At 36.0% G+C, this 17,399-nt stretch overlaps 1 protein-coding gene across 12 annotated transcripts in view; it reads left to right on the forward strand.

Moving 5' to 3' along the window:
- Nucleotides 1-17,399, forward strand: part of SOX6 (SRY-box transcription factor 6) — a 369,109-nt gene that overhangs the window by 291,815 nt on the left and 59,895 nt on the right. For 10 of the 12 annotated variants that reach the window (XM_041415103.1, XM_041415104.1, XM_041415107.1 and 7 more), the window contains 2 exons: nucleotides 10,628-10,777; nucleotides 14,607-14,787. In XM_041415103.1, coding sequence (XP_041271037.1) covers nucleotides 10,628-10,777; nucleotides 14,607-14,787 — 331 coding nt within the window. The remainder of the gene's footprint in view (nucleotides 1-10,627; nucleotides 10,778-14,606; nucleotides 14,788-17,399) is intronic. The other 2 variants (XM_041415111.1, XM_041415113.1) reach the window with 1 other exon arrangement.

Genomic DNA, 17,399 nt, shown 5'->3' on the forward strand with positions numbered 1-17,399 from the left:
TTCTTTCTAACTAAGCTGTATTTCAATGGGCCATTTAATGCTCAGATGGACAAAGGTATTACTTCAGTCATTGAATTGTATCAAACCCTTTCTCAGAGGCCCAGTTTAAAAACTCTACAGGAAAAGTGGCTTAGCATCATATTCTCAGAAGACCAACACTCAGTCTGTTTGGAAAGGGAAAAAAAAAAAAAAAAAAAGAGTGAAATGAGGTGTGACATAGCTGCCAAGTCAGTGAGGATTTTTGCCTCTCCTTCCAGTCAGTGGCTTAGCAAGGGAATTGTTCTTCAGAAAGTAAGAGATCCATACTGACACAGAAGGCCTTCAATTCTGTATATATGTTTTTAAATTTGTTTTTGTTTTGCTTTGTTTGTGTGTGTGCTTTGGTAGCTGTTAGTCTTTTCCCCCTGTCAGCTTTTGGACAACCTTTTGTTCTTTTCTGACAAAAATTTAGTTTTCTCTCTTGGGGACTGAGGATCAGTACCTATACTTTACAGCATTAGATTTTTGAACCAGTGACACTGGAAAGAATTGAAAGTCTGATTTAATATCACACTCACTGACACTGTGAGATGAGTAGTCACTTTCTTTCAATAGACACAATGTTACATGTATTCTATGGTGATACAAAATATCTAAAGTACTGCCTGAAATTTAGTCGTGTAAAAATTTCAAAATATGTTTTTGATTTTTTTTTTTTTTTTCAGAAAGTGAACTTTTCTTTTACTATATTCATGCTGTCGCATGAGAAATTCCCAGCAGCTTTATATGTTGATGGGGTGACATTTTATCCTGAAAACTTGTCAAAGTGCTGCAAAACTAATAAACCATAAGCTTTACTTCCTAAGGGGAAACAAACACAATATTGCAGGGACAACTGCCAGGTGCCAAATTATGTACATTGTCTTAGCCCCTTGCAGTGACTGATAATTCATTTAAGCTCTAAGCATTCTTTCTTGGCTTTGTCCACAGCTTTACAGTAAATAGGTTCTGAACAGGCAGTTGCTGAGAGATTGTATTTAAATGTCATAATTCAATGAAATCAAAGCCATTTGATTTCCAAGGGGCACAGTCTGATCTCAGGGGTGATGCCTGCATGAGAGGTCCTGCATTCAGACAGCAAAGCAGAGAGAGCTGGTTTGATGGCCATTTCTAATTCATTGTCTTGAAGCAGGAGGAGGTCATAAGAACAAGAAATACAGTTTGCAAACGAAACAGAAGTGATCTTAAGAGCACCTTAATGCACATATGCCTGAAGGCAAGTTAGTTCTTTATTGCACTGGTGCATGTATTTTAAGTCTGTAGCATTTCTCCAAATTTACATGACTGGAACTGAGAAAGATTCTGGGGTTTGGATGTCTGTGCTGTCAGGCCAGAGAGGGAAAAAGGTGGGGGTAGGAAAAAGTTAGTGAGGCTCTAAACATGGATCTTGCTGCAGGTGTCTTCTCATTCCACATTCTTTCCTTGTGTTTTTGGGTGGGTTTTTTTTTTGTTTGGGTGTTTTGGTTTTTTTGCTTTTTTTAAATGAGGATTTTATTGTTGTTTTTCAGTTTGTTTTGAGGTTTTGGTTGGTTAGTTAGTTAGTTAGTTTTTCCTCCCATAACATCAGCATGTGGATGAAAAATATTATCTGTAATCCCTTTATTTTAGAAAAGGCAATGTTAATAACTTTTAACAAAAAACTAGTAAAATGCTAATTTCATCTTCAGTTTATATTTCTCCTCACATTACAAATGTAATTAGATATTGTAAAGCTGACAATACCTAATAATATGGGTTCCCCCCATATTATGATGAATGAGCCCAAACTTAAAATAATAGTGCAAGACCCGCAGCACATAGGGATGGGTCATGGACAAAAAGATCTTCCATTTCTTCAGAACACATGCCAGTGTGGTTTGTTAGTCCATTCATATTTTGAGCAGGACCTATTGTGTGTGCTGTGGGGTTCCTCTGTGAAGTAAGGCAAATTTTCTTCCCCAAAAGATGAAGCAAAAATGAAAAACTATGAAGAATATATATGTTTTGGCTAATTATTTTCCTCAGAAGAAGTCTGGGTCTTTGTCACTGACTTATTATACAGATCCTCTTAACATCTGTCCAGCAGACTGTGGACTCTATTAACAGACAAGAGACCCACCAGATTTAGAGCCTGCTGGGTGCGTCTTCATCTTCACAGCTGTGGATTAACTCAGACTTTCCAGAAGAGGACAACCATATGGGATAATTGGTGTCATTGGGTAGCTAAAAAAAATATGAAGAAACAAATATCGTCCAAACACAATCCACTGTTTTTACAGCCACAATTACTAGTCTGTTTAAGAAATAAGAAAGGCAGCATTACACTAAAAAAAGAAAATCTATTCATATCTGTGTGGGAACCTAATCAGGCTCTTGTTTCCAATGACGATGGCTCCACAGTCGCACCAGGTCTGCAGCAAGAATGCTCCTTTTGTGTGCCGATAATGTGGAAGCGATAAAATTTCCTATAAGAGACATATGTGTTTACATCATGAGATGTGTTATTTGACAAAACGCTTTGTTCTCTGCATATTTTCCACGCAGAGTTTCATGCTGGGTTGTTTTGCTGGAAAGCTTTGATTAGCTAGAATTAGTTGCTGAAGTAAAATAGACACTTTTGTTTTATGAGTCCTCTTGCTGAGCTGTAAATTACAGTAAAACATATAAGGAGTGACAGAAAGAAGTGCTGATTTGAACCTCTGACCCATGATCGGCATAAAAACATAAGATAACTCTTTCAAAGGACTACTGAGAGCCATAAATATTCCATGGTCCACTTAAAGTTAGACCCTTTTAACAAAATAAAGCTGTTATTTTGCAGTACTACAACAATACATGCTGCAGTATCTGAAATGTGGAGAGATTCTTTTATTTTCAGTTTGGGCTGGCCATTAGCCACAGCAGGGCAGCAGGAGAGATGAGAGTGATTTTTCTTTTTCTGAACCAGTACAAAGAATTTGTGGCCAGTGAAAGGAGTTGGGACCGGCAGACACTCAGTGGTGAAATTAGGTAACTGTTACTTTGCTGCTTGAGAGTGAAGCAATACAGGCATTTGTCTCTCCTAAGGAGACAGGAACTGAGGGGAATTTAGGGCCACACAAAAATTTCCCTTGACACAGTATACAATAGCAACTGACAGACACTGAAATTACTGGTGTTAATAGCTTAAAAAAACCCCAAAAAACAACAAACAACCCAAAAGCTTGTAAAATAAGAAAGAATATTTTTCAATGTACAGTTGAATGTAAAGGGAAAACTGAACGCCTCCAACTTTGCCTGTGACTACGAAATGTATTATTTGTATTTTCACAAATACAGTTAGTTTGTTTGCACATATTGGGTTTTAATAAATCGGAGAGCACATTAGTCAGCAAGCGCATAAATAATCACGGCAACAATCTTTGTTATTATGACATTAGTTATGATAATTCATTAGCTGCCTGTTTGTGTTGCACCTCAATGCCTTTTTGCAGAGGTATTTGGAGTATTGAAAGATACAGAGAATATTCACACTCTAATGCTGAGCAGACTCTGCAGGAGAGTGATCTATGGCTGTTTAAAATCAGAACGTTATGTCCACTATGGATGCATTAGACATGTGGAAACGGTGAAAGAAAAAATGCTGCTGTTACAAGAAAGCTATGCACATCTTTCTAACACTGGGTTCTGTAGAGAAACAGAAGTATTTTCAATAATTATTGCTTTTTATTTATCGTGCTTCTAAATGAGACACTTTTTCCCTAATTTTTATTCTAGTTTCATGTAGCCGTGCTTGATCAATGCCTTTTCAGATGTACCCATGTAGAGTCAAATAAGTCTCAGTTATTCAGCATAAAGTTCTGAGTTAAGATGATGCATACTTGTTGGTTCTTAAATACTAAGCTATTTATTATCTGTGTGGTGACACACATGAAAATGAGAGTCTGGCCCAGAGTCCTGCAAAGTCTGTAAAATTCAATGTATTTTTCTTTGTTAGCATTTTTCTCAGATAAACTGAGAAAATGCTTCCGAGACATCTATATTTCATAATCATAAATGTATAAAATATACTGGTTTAACAGGTAACAGAAACAAAAGAAAACATTTACTTTTGGCATAAAATATTCACTCTTGAAGGGAGCTTGGTTTTTTCAGCAAAAACTTTGATTTTTTCAAGTTTTGTATTTTAAAATTCAACTAAGTGTTGCTTTCATGTATACGTACAATTCCTTTACAATTTTATGTTCACCTTTCCTTCTCTTCCTCGTCCTCCTCCTTTTGTGTGGAGAGCTCTGCTGGGACACAGATGCTGAGCCTTGGAAGGGGTTTTTCTGGTGATGGCATCTGGCTCCTTGGCAGACTCCACAGGCTGTAGCTGCCTTCGAGTTGCCCCTGGGTTTGTCACATGGTTAAGCTGCTGATGGGTTACTTAGGCTGTCTTGTGATTCTAGATGTTGTTTTCTGTTAGGCCACCTTTCATTGTGAGCATCTATGTAGGAAGGATCTTAAAGAGAAAAGCAACCCTTTTGGGTGGCGGGGGTTTTTTTCTTCGTATACATACATATGCACACACACACACACATAAGTCTATAATCCCATTTCTTGCCTTGGTGCTGTAGTAAAGCACTTAGCTGCAGTGTTAAACACAACATATTTGGTATAAAAGACATGTCAATTAAAAATATTATATTTATATATAAAAATGGGAGGAATGAGTACAATTAACATTATTTTAGAAGCAGTTCTTGCACTTAGATTAAGTGAAATTTTGGGGTAGGATATTCATGCTTCTACACTGCTTTCTGAAAAGGTTGCCTTTCCTGAACTGCTGAGGGTTATACCAGTGACACTGGGCTCAGGTCAGCACTGAAACTTTATTTCCATAGTTATTATCTGTGACACCCAAAACATGGGTGTGAACACTAGTCTGTTCTTCCTCCAAACAAAAGAAAAAGTTTTTCAAACTGAAACTCTTTCCTTTAATCTGTTTGACATTAGGTTTTTTTTTCAAACACCACTACACCAATAATTAAAAACAAGCAGTCCCACTGAAGGTGTGATTTTTTTTTGTTGCAGTAGCTTCCTTTCAGAAATGTGTGCTGGAAATAATAAAGATGTTGCTGGTTTTGGTGAACTTGTAAAAGCCCTTTGTCATCAGATAGTTCTAAGTATTATTGGTTGTTATGTACTCGGAAGGAAAATGCTGGTATTATAGCTTTGCAACACTCCTTACTAAATATACTATGGAAAAAATAACTGCATTACCTCTTGTAGTGCAGGATTTCAACAGCACTTGCAGTCACTCCTTAGAGTTTTTCATCTTTAGAAACCAAATTACTCATTGTCTAAATAGCTGAACTTTCATCTCTATAAATAAGATATTTCAGCTTTGCACAATTCATTTAAAATGCTGACAAATAAGGATTCTCACTTGATTCTCAGTAGCTTTATTGTTCAGTTTCATTTACTGTAGCAAATGTATTTGTTGAAGATGTAACATAGGGCTTCCATTTTTAGTAATGGAAGACTTCAGAATTAATCAGGGTTCATAAAACTTAGCATTTTTCCCAAGAAAAGAAAGTAAAAGGGTGAAAGTTTCTAGAACAGATCCTTTCTTTCTACTTCAAGCAAACCACCTGCTACTGAAATTCTTTGTGATGCATCTTCCAGGTACACCCATTGCATTTTATTTTGCTGGACCAGCCTTCACCACCCAAACTTTATCTGCTGCATTGAGTATTGCAACCACTCTCTTATCTCCATGTTTCACACTTAGCTTTCTTATAATTTCTTCAGAATTCTGCTGCAAAAATAACATCTGAATTATGTCCCCTCAGCTGTGACCAACTGCTCCCTCACCACAATCAGCTGAAATGTCTCTAGCCCTTGCCTTTCTGCTCCTATATTTGCAACTGGTCCCTCCATTTCCTCCCTGAGCTTGTACCTCTAAAGAATCTCCCTCTCTTCTGTGCAGCAGCTCATCACTTTTTATTGAAGTATCTTCTCAAAACCAATTTTCCCTAGGGCCTGTCCTTGACAAGCCCCTGGTAAAAGGGTTATGATGTGGATGTGGCACTCTGGGGACGTGGTTTAGGGGGTGAACATGGCAGGGCCAGGCTAATGGTTGGACTCGGTGATCTTAGAGGTTGTTTCAACATCAGTGATTCTATGATTCTATGGCCCATTCCATTTTCCTTACTGTGTGCCACTTCGGTAACATTTAATTCTTAAAATTCTTAACTCTTATTTATTCTTTTAGGCACATATGGTGCAGCCTAAGAGATAAATATGAATATTCCTGCAGCAAAGAAAGGGAAGACGTTGGATGCACAGAAAGCTTTGCTGTGTTCATAAGAACATTGTCGTGTTCATTTGGCAGAGAATATGTCCAGGAATGTCACAGACCTATGTGCAAGAGAAAAATTATAGGGAAAGGGGCTTGAGCTAATGAAAGAATTTTGATTACTGAAAGATAGCTGAAAAAACTAGATGAAAAAATGTTGAAACTTTTGAGAGCAATGTGTGAACCTAAGGCCTTTGTCTTCTGGCCAGGCATGAATGAATGCTGGCAGTGAAGGCAATTATGCTTCTGTGTTATGAAAATATCTCACAAAGGCATTTTGAAACTTAGATGGCATTAGAAAAGGTTTTAACATTTGGATCAGTCAAGATGGTCTATTATTAATTAGTTTATAGCTTTTTAGATAAATTGTAGAAGGTGGATGACACTTTTTATGAGAAAAGTAAAATCAAAATAGTTCATCAGATTCTGTAGGAAATTTCTGAAGCAGAAAACACCATCACCATCACAACAGAATTATTATTCTTGTTTCTTTTTCAACTCTTCTTGACTTGTTATAGGTCTAAGCTCTAACAAAGGCTTAGTGTGAACTCTGCCATTTCCAGGAAAAAAATCAGTATGCACTTCTGCTGTTCTGTGCACATGCTGAGTACAGCACTCTGTTTGAATTTTTTTAAAGTAGATGAACATCATTCAGACTCATAGTGACCTCAACTATAAATTCCCTTTGGATTTTTAGTTGATTACAGCTGAAATAGGGTTTAGTAACAAGTGCTTGAGTCTGTGAGCCTGTAAGTTCATAGGTGCTTAAATGTGAGACTTGACTTGCCGTTGCCCTGAGACTTGTGGCATTTCAAAATCCCACCCTTAGGTGTCAAATCAGACATCAGAAGAAGCCTAGTTCTGAAAACTGCAAATCTGCATCCTTGTTTATATACCTTAAATAATCTGGGCTTGAAAATTGTTAACTATTTCAGGAGCACTGAGGAACTCAAAATCAGCATTACTTTTATTTATGTGCTGGGAACTGGAATGTAAGAATCTAACATTGTGACCTTAGAGAAAAAAAATAAAAACTAGGCTATACATTTTTAAGGCTTCTTAAAACAGTCAAGAATACTTGGTGTTTTTGAATATGTGATTTGTAATCAAGAGCCTCCTGAGTCAGTGGTTAGCATAAAATATGATTCAGCGTTTAGGGTATTTTAATTTTTTTACTTTTGAAATAGTTTGCAGGTAAGAATTTCAGTTGAAAAAATTCCACTGAAGCTTTTGCTTTTGAGCTTTAAAGCCAACAGTCAACATTCATTCAATGTTTGGGTTTTAGTCCTCTCCTCAATCTTGCAAATAGAAGCTTCACAATCTGACCATCTCAATGTGAGGTCTTAAATTGCCATTTTGAGCCACAGCAGTGGTATTTGCAAAAATATCCCCTTTTTTCCCTGCAATGGTGGCATGCACATATTTTTCCACACTGGCTAGCTCCCCATACAAACTGGTATTTAAAACTCATACAGCTTTTCAGTCCACACAGCAATGTTGCTAGTGCTGCTGTGAATTCTTGCAGTATTTGTACTTCCTTGTAGAACAGCTTTGTTTTAAGTAAAGCAGGAAGCCAATTGCTGTTACTTATTTATACATTTGCTTTTATGTTTTAAAATAAATTTATAGAAATGCCAGGCTAAAGTCAGTACTAAGACCTTGGAAAAACTCAATCATGTTTTATATATACATGCAGATATATAAATGATAAAATTTCTTTTATTCTGTCTTCCCTTAGAAACATTTCTCCCTGACAGGACTTGCACTACAGCCAATACAGCCCTCAACACCCTGGGAGGGGAGTGGTGAAAAATTCTAATTTTATTCTACTTTTCCTGGTTGCATTTCCAAAATCAAACAGTTTCCTGGATAGTCAGTAGAACAGCCCACTTTTCTTGATGTTAATCCTGCAAATGCTGTGGGTGTTTCTGTTGCTGGTCCTGGTGGCACTCAGGTGACCAGCACGTCTTGCTCTGACTGCTGTCAGGTGTCTCTATCTTTGCATTGATCTCGAAATATCTCTTCAAGAAATTTTCAAGTGGAAGTGGCAGGGATAGGGCCTTTGTATTTATCTCTGCTTTTATCTCTTTCTTGCCAGGCAACTCTATTGTCAATTAGAATAAATAAATTCTTCCCAAGCCAAGTGGTTTTTTTTTTTTTTTTTTTTTTTTTTTTTTTTTTTTTTTTTTTTTTTTTTTTTTTGTTTTTTTTTGTTTTTGTTTTTGTATTTTTTTTCCTGCGATGGTAACACGTAAGGGATCTTCCTGTCTTTATCTTGACCCGTGGCCTTTTCCATCTTGTTTTCTTCCCCATCCTGCTGAAGTGGGAGGCAGAGAGTGGCTGGCTGGGCAGCTGGCAGCCATCCTAGGTCAACCCACCACACTATTTTTGAGTGCCACAATTGACAATCAAGTTTTATCTTCTATGAAAAATGGAATACTGCAGAAAGAATAATTTATACCCCACATTTTTGTGCCCTCATGGCTTACCTGAGAAGGAAGCTCTTTTGAACTTTAGTTAATAAATATGAGTTTATTTTCGCACAGAATTCCTTTCACACTTTTGAAAGTGCAACACACTTTTGTAAGTACAAAAGTTTTAGTTTTCTTTTAGTAAAGTGTAAGTACTCTTCTTCAGACAGTTGAAGAAGAAGTTAAATTGGTTAAAAAAAAGGAAAAGTATTTATAGACAAACCACAGAATACTGAGAAAGCCTTTATAATGGTTGGGTTTTGTCTCTAAATTGCATACAAGTTTATTGTGTTATCTCTTTTGTAGTGCAGTGCCTGATTATTCCTGAGCTGAGAACATTCAGGATTTCAAAAGTTTGTGAAATGTGCTTTTTACTCTCATTTAAGCAGATCATCCTATTAAGATGAATAAGAATATTCTAAAAGGGATAAGATCTTATTATTATGGGAAAATAACCCACCTACTGTTGTACAAAAGGCTTCATTTTCGTTCTCCAGGACCTCACCAATAGCTGGGATTTTTGTTCTGTTTTCAATCTTTTTCCTTCAAGCATAGGAAAAAAGCCTGTACCTTAGCCAAAATATTTAAACACCACTAATTTCAAAACATTAATCTGTTCTTTTTGTAGTTCCTGTGTGGTACTGGAAAGGGGTGGAAACAAACAAACAAACAATAGTTTTCACTTGCCACCCTGAGCTGTGACTCTGCCCCTCCCGCCCGCGTTTGTCTCGCCACTGAGTCACTGAACTTACAGAATTGTGTAACTTTCATTTCTGTGGAGGCTTGTTATATTAGAAAAATTGTTCCAAAGAAAGCAACAATTATGACATAAGCACATCTGGCTCTTGCAAATTATTCTTTATTAAGCTTTCATTTAATTACATGTGCTGAAAGGTCTGCTTTTGATTACTGTAATTTTTTTTATTTGTCCATCTGAATGATAGTAATGTTGGAAATTACATACAAACCACCTGGCTTTTTTCTCACTAATAAGGCAAAGTTTATGTAGATCTGTGTGTAGAAGAGGGATTAGGATCTTCCCTCTTCGTGGCAGAAGAATTATTCATTATGCTAATTCAAGGTGAGGGTTTAAGTTTGGTCACTGGAAAGAAATAGGACCCAATTGGTTTTGTTCAGTAAACACTTTTTATTGGTTGGGATTGTTTATTTTAATATAAAATCTATGTTTCAGTTAAACTTTTTGAAAAGTTCCACTGCAGTTTTTTTTGGACTTGCATCACTATTTACAGGAACTTTTAAGGCCTAGACTCATTATTAGCACTTACAGAACATACATCATTGTACAGAGAGATGGAGACATACCTTGTTGGCTATTTTAACTTTGCCTTTTGGTAGAAAAGCATTCTTGTGGCAGCTCCCAGTAAAGTTTCTGGAATTAGTGGTTAATTTCTTGCTAAGAACAGAAAGACCTGGATTATTATTGCTTCTGACAGGGGCTTATACCTCCTTTTCATAAATAGCCTTATAATTGTACAAATTTTGTTTTTAATATTCAGACACAGTGTAATTTGTTTGCTCAACACCATGACAATCATTAGTAAGAAGGAATAAAAAATCAAGAAAAATCAGCAAAAGTCAAATAAAAAAAAAATATATATATATATTGATGTTTGGAAGTTTTCCAGACTTTGTTTTTTTCTCTTTTTGCAAATAGCAGAAAGGGAAGCCACAAACAAGAGCTGAAAAAGATCCTTTAAGAGAAGAAACACCAGTGGGAAAAAAAAATAAAAGTGCATTTACAGCTTCTTTCTTTAGGAATATTGCAGGAATATATGTATATCTTCTTGTCTTCCAGCAACTGTATGCAGCTCAGCTGGCAAGCATGCAAGTTTCTCCTGGAGCCAAAATGCCATCTACTCCACAGCCACCAAATACAACAGGGGCACTTTCACCCACTGGGATGAAAAATGAGAAGAGAGGGACCAGCCCGGTAACTCAAGTTAAGGTATTTTTCAGTAAATAAAAAAAAGATGCTGCTTGAGAAGGACAGTAAAAGCAAATGATTTTTCTAATTGTTTTACAGTTGGAAGTTGAACCACAGTACAGTTCTTCAATATTCAAATAAAAAATTCCATTTTAGTGCTGTATTATCAATAGAGAGAAGGGAAGAGAAAAAATTCACTTGTTTCCAAAAATACCAGGCATCCCTCTTCCTACCAGAGGCAGCACAACAGATTCATCAGTAAAATGTGATATTTTCAAGATTTCAGTTTGTAATCTGGTAACATGCATAAATGGCATCCATTTCATGAATTGTTTCACATTGAACTATTGAGTATCTTAAAATGTGGTGCTGGCTTATATTGTTAGGATAAGAGAAAGACTGTAGATCTTCTAATTATTTTACAAATCTCTAGCTGTACTTAATTCTACAATTTTGGAAAAGCCTCCTATAAAAATAATATGTAAGTCAGGGCTCTGGGGAAAACATTGTGTTGCTGCAGATTGATTTGACTTTTGCTGATTTCACACAGCTGCTGACAACCGCGCTGCTCCTCGCTGGTTTTGCTCCATTGCTGAGTGCTTGTGCCTGCTTATTCTCACTAGCTTGGAACCAGGCAGCTACAACATGGCATTTGCCAGGAGCCTGGAATGAGTGCTGTGCTCCCCCTGAAACCCATGGAGCAGCCTTTGGGTGCGACTGCCTGGTGTTTTCCCCGGGTGGTTGGGGATTTCATGAGAATGAAAAACATGCTCAGGACCAATTTACTCCAAACTGTAAAAAACAAAATAAAAAATCAACATTCAAATGTTTTATCCATTTGAATGATAGAGGTATAAATGCTGAACAATTCAAATAAATCTAAAAGTGACATCTAGTGACCTTGTGGGGTGAGAGGGAGGATATGTTAGGTTTTTTCTTTGCTGGCTGCTGACACCTTACAGACAAACAGTCCTTAGCTTCCAACAGTCCAAACCAGCCTGAGGAGATTTTACTCACTTGAGATGGTGGGGTTTTTTTTTTCCTTCCCATTTTTTGACACGAGAGTAAAATATCATTTGTTTTTTCATTATCATCAATCATCGCAGTAAAGTGTGGGTGAGTAGATATTTCTGCCTGGGCTGATAAATTTCCGTGACACTTTTTTGCTAGGCTGAGAGTACTAATAAATAAAAAACTATTCCATTATGGCCAGATCTAACATTTATTTAGCAAAGCGTTCACTTTACTTAGCTGTAGATGTGTATTAGTCTAATATTTTACCTCTTGTAATCCAACGCCAGGTTTGGGAGCAGTCAGGGAAATTTACCGCGTATGCAGAGTTTGCTACGGTCAATACAGAAGCCACCGAAAGCAAAGCCCAACTGTTCCAGCAAAGTTGCCACAGTATAGTGATACCTAACACCAGTGATTTATGGCATTGAGAATATACTACTGACTGCTTTAATGTGAAAAAGTAATTCTGGCAGTGACTGAGCCAAATGGACCTACCCCAAACCAAACCTTTACTGTATGAGTAAAATTTTCCCTGGTTATATTCAAGCACATATCTTCTTGAACCAAGGCCAATTCTGTTCCAGGTTTGTGGCCAGCTGAGTCCTATTACAGAATTGACCACATGCAAATTCTTGGGGGTTTCCCTATATAATGTGACTTGAATGGACTTAAGTATATGTTAATAAAATTGAAGTCTTTTTATGATTATTTTTATTAAGCACACTACTGCATTCAGAATATTAAAGATGAACTACAAGTGCTTTGTGTGGACAAATACCAATAGCTAATGAAGAAATATTTAGTATGAAAGCAGTACCTATATTTAGTCTCTGCAGATTGTTACCTTTGTTAGCTGTGACAGTTTTGATGGTCATGCTTCACAAATCCTCTATATTTTCTCTGGTTTTAAGCAGTTTGTATAAACTACATGCATTATTTATATAATTAATGCAATTTTTTAATGAAAGTCAGACCTTTCCAAAAGTAATGGTAGGTTTTCCTTAAGTCAATGACCAGAATGTTTTCCAGGTTTTTGGTTGCCTTGCAGAAATGACAATGCTCTCCATATAATACAAACAAACACGTCCTGACAGTGTTTAGAGTTCTTTCATTATCGTATCAGTACTAGATGGAAAATTATTTAAAAATTGAACACTAGCACAGATTCATATGAGCACACGTTCACAGCACCTAGTCTTGCAAGCTTCATGGTCTGAATGCGGCTCTGAACTCTTGGAAATGTTTGTGGAAGCCACTTTGTGCAAGGAAAGAGGTCACATGTAAATGTGGCCACAAAGCACCAAAATCAACTCTGTCTCTTGTACCTTTGAGCTTCTGCTCTCACCTGGACCCTGAAAGGGTGTGGATGTTTTTGCACACTCTGAGGCCAGAAAGAATTGGAATGGCATGCTCTTTTATGGGAAAAGTTTAAAGCTGGTGATGGGATGGCATTATAAATACCTATTCATGACATTTTCCTGTTTAATGCATTGTGTGTGACCAGATGTACTTTGCTTGACAGTAAGGAGAACGGAGATGATGAGATAATGTGATGTATTGTTGTATTTTGACATAACTCTAAGCTTCCAAGTGATCAGTACAGTGTTTTAAAATATGAACAATCTCTTGCATCCAGCATAATTCTGCTCTGGGCATATTTTAAATGAGAGATCTGTCTTACTGGGCTCTTTAATGACAGAAAATCACCGTTTCACAGTTTTGTAAGTGCTCTGTCTTGCTTAATGTATTAAGTAAAGGAACAAGGTTAAAGAATGGGAAGAAGGTTGCACTGCTAGTGTTTATACTTATCAAAGAAATTAATTGCTTGAATAAGTTTTCTTCAAAGAGTTGAGATATTTTTAGACAGATCTATTCTACAGCACAAAAAAAAGACATATGTCAGGGAGAGTTTCTTCCACAGTTGCAAATGAAATTTTTCAAATCATATAAAGGTGCTGATACTAGATTTACAAACCCTTAAAAAAATTCCTTCCCTTAATGCAAATAAAACATACAGGTATAATAAATGTTAAATGCAGCAGAAATAGGTACAGAACATGGGAATAATAAAGAAGTATAGAACAAGGAGCAGAAATGCAGTTATGTGGAAAATAGTTTTGACATTTGAATAATAAAATATCATAAAGTTAACAAAATTAAATAGTAGAAAATAAAATATATTTTTAAATGCATATGGCATGTAGTCACTACCCTAATAAGTAAAGGAATTTGAATTCAGTGAAATTCTTATCTCCTATTATGAGGGACAGCATAGATTATTTCACTGAACAAAACATGCACTCTGAATTAGATGCATGGAATGTATAAGCTAGCAGCAGCTCTAAATGTGGGCCAAGGAGCTGTCAGGGTTTCCAAATGATTCTTTCATAGTAGTACTTCTGATTCCTTAGTTTCTAATACATTTAAAAATAAGCTACATAACTTACTTTTATAGTGCCAGGAACTTTTCAAATAGAACCAGTGCAAAAGCATTACCGAGCTGCTGGAAATTTTAAATAATTCTTTGTAAATGCCCTAGGTTAATTTAGATCTCTGAAAACACATTAGGAAATTAAGCTGTAATGTGAGCTAATTCAAATTTTAATTTGGCAAAAAGAATGATCCAGTCACATAGTTAATGTAAATAAGAAGCATAACACAGAGAAATTAATGAGGTTTCCTTTCGTTGAATCTTAAAGGAGGCAGATAATTAGCTTCTTTTGTTATTATTGCTGCGGAATGTGGCATTGTCTTCGAGGTGTAAAGTAACTGCTGCTTGCAGAATGATGCCTTCATTTGTCTTTTCCTAATAGTTATTTACATTCAACTCTTGCAGGATGAAGCAGCTCAGCCACTCAATCTCTCAGCCCGACCCAAAACAGCTGAACCTGTCAAATCCCCAACATCTCCAACACAGAATCTCTTCCCAGCCAGCAAAAGCAGCCCGGTGACAGTGACGAGCAAGAGTGGCATCCCCAGCCCACTCAGTGGGTCTCTGGGAAGAGGATCCTCTTTAGGTAACTAATCTGTCCTGGGAAAAGGAGAAAATAGGCACCTTTTCTGTATGAAATTCCTGCCTGAGCAGACTTAGTTCTGGATTAAGTAGATACTTGGGTGCACATTTCTGTTTAAAATGGAAAAAAAAAAAAATTATAGTGAAGCTTTTCAAAGAATGATTGATTGCCAAAGTTTTGTAAGAGTATCCAAAGAGATGTATAAGTGTGTGACAAACACAGGAAAGAAATACGTAATGTAGGAAATACATACAAATACACACAAATAAGTAAATAAAGATAGATATATAAAACTTATAAAACAGGTTTGTGTGAATATCTGTCCTAAAGGCAGCTACTGGGTGTATACACACAAAGTTAACCTTTAAATTTTGAATTCTGGATCAAGAAAATAAAAAACTATCTTTGCACACACATGGAGCCTCACCAGATACTAGATAGATTTTTATTTTTTTGAATAGAGATGGAAAGGAATCAGTCCAGCCAGTTTATGTTATTATTTGATCATGTTTTTGTTATTTGATCATATTTTTGTCTTTTGTTCACCCATCTGTCAGGATTTCATTGATTCATATGGTTACAAGTAGGGAATTTTTGACCTGTGTTCAAGATTCTATAAGCTTATTAAGTGGTGAAACAAAATTGATCTGAAAACTATGTATGAAGACTACTTTAACCAGTCAAGAAACAGAATCAAGAGCTGCAAAATGTAGATGATCAGCCCTAAAGTTCAAACAGTAAATTTTAACAGTGACTAAATACTTACTACAGACCACTTATTCACAATCTGTAGCTCAAGTGTACTTGTAAAATATATAGAAACACTTGTGAATAATGAATAGATATGTTAAATACATATATTAAATATATAAAAATTATGGGGTTTTTTCCATTCCCAAACACTTGGGAACATCATGATCTCTGAAAGATATTTTCTGTAACTATCTAGATACTCTACCTGTCAATTTATTTGCAGCTATCACTGCATTATCTTACATTAGAAAGTGAAATATCAATGTGAAGTCATAGACCATTCAAGAGAAAGGAGCACAGAAGACAAATAGTGCCTAAGGTATAAATATTTTTCATGTAAAGTCATAAAAAATTTTTGTCTCAATCCTTAAGTGTAAAAAAAGACAAGAAGATGTTACCAAAATTCAGCAAGCCAGGCAGGAACTTTTGCTACATGTAGATGATTACAAATCTAAATCTCTTTAAAAATCATGCAAATATGATTCCAAATTCCTTAGGGTCCAGAATGGAAATTAGTGGTTGAAATGGTTCAGAAGATTGCAAATTTTGCTCAGCAAGAACAATGGTTGTCTGACAATACATTATTTTTTATTTTGAGAGAGGTGTTTCATTCAGATACAAAATGTCACCAGTCCTATCACTTGATGGAATGGAATGAAACCATCACAGTCTGCATCCCTTCTTACTTAGGTCATAGTATTAAATTAAGCATTTGGTTCCCAGGATAAAGTGTGAGAAACCATTAATCATTTTTATTTTAAAATAATTTAGGGTCCTTTGAGGTTGAATTTGCTGTGTTTTACTCGCCTGAACTTCAGTGAAATGAAAGAATATAAAAATTATCTTTGAAGGCTAATTCCAAATCTTAGCCTGTTTGGGGTTTTTTGGTTGTTGTTTTGGATTTTGGTCTTGGTGATTTTTCTTTTCTTTTTTTTTCTTTTTTTTTTTTTTGTAGTAGTAGTAGTAGACTGTGAGTAAGTACACAAATCTAGCAAATTCAGAGCTTTTATAAAAGACATTTGCTGGCCAGGCAGATGCACAGGTCACACGTGATTGCTCAAGCAATCAAATTCCCAAGCTAGAATATATATGCACCAATCTATCCATGTGCAGTATAGAGAATACTTCCATGTAGGAGCAGGTGGATCACAGTTTTGTCACAAAAACAAAAAAAGAAACAGTCACAAAATAATTGCTGTATTTTTCTCTCAAATGTAAAACTGGGTCTGGGATGCTCATCTTCATGAATGCATTGTGAGATGTAACAGGAATGTTTGGTTGAGTTTGATGCTTGTTTGAAAGTTTCTTCCTGTTCAGAGTGATAGAAAGAAAACTGTTTTTTTCTCTAGTGATTTAGAAATTAATACTCATGTTATGGTGATAATGACCTTTATCCCCAAAAAGTAAATGTTAGTGCTCTTTCTGTAATGGAAATGCAAATGTCTAGACTGATGAATCTCTCTGTAAAGAAATTCTAAGAACTGACATGGAGTTTCATGGCCTAGTAAAATGAGATTTTTTCCTTTGTTAATTTTATTAATTACTTTTAACACCTCAAAAGGTTTCCAGTTTAAGCTTCAGAATACTGTTGTCTTAAACACATATTTAAATTTGAGTCCATGAGTATGCTCAGATAGCTCCACATCAGGCTATTCCAAGACCTCAGTGAATGTATTTCTAACAGCAAAAGAAATGCATGAGTTTATCAATCACTTCAGTAGAGTAATTCAGCCTTCAAACAGACAACAATTGCCACTCCTCCTCCTTCTGCAGATGTTGGTTGGGTGCAGCTCTAAGAGTGTGAGAGTTCTTACCCTGGATTCCAGTTTGGATAATTACCTAAATAAAATGTGTTCTCTCTT

Source organism: Onychostruthus taczanowskii, unplaced genomic scaffold, assembly GCF_017590055.1.
Source record: "Onychostruthus taczanowskii isolate IOZ18803 unplaced genomic scaffold, ASM1759005v1 scaffold49, whole genome shotgun sequence".
NCBI classification, from domain to species: domain Eukaryota; kingdom Metazoa; phylum Chordata; class Aves; order Passeriformes; family Passeridae; genus Onychostruthus; species Onychostruthus taczanowskii.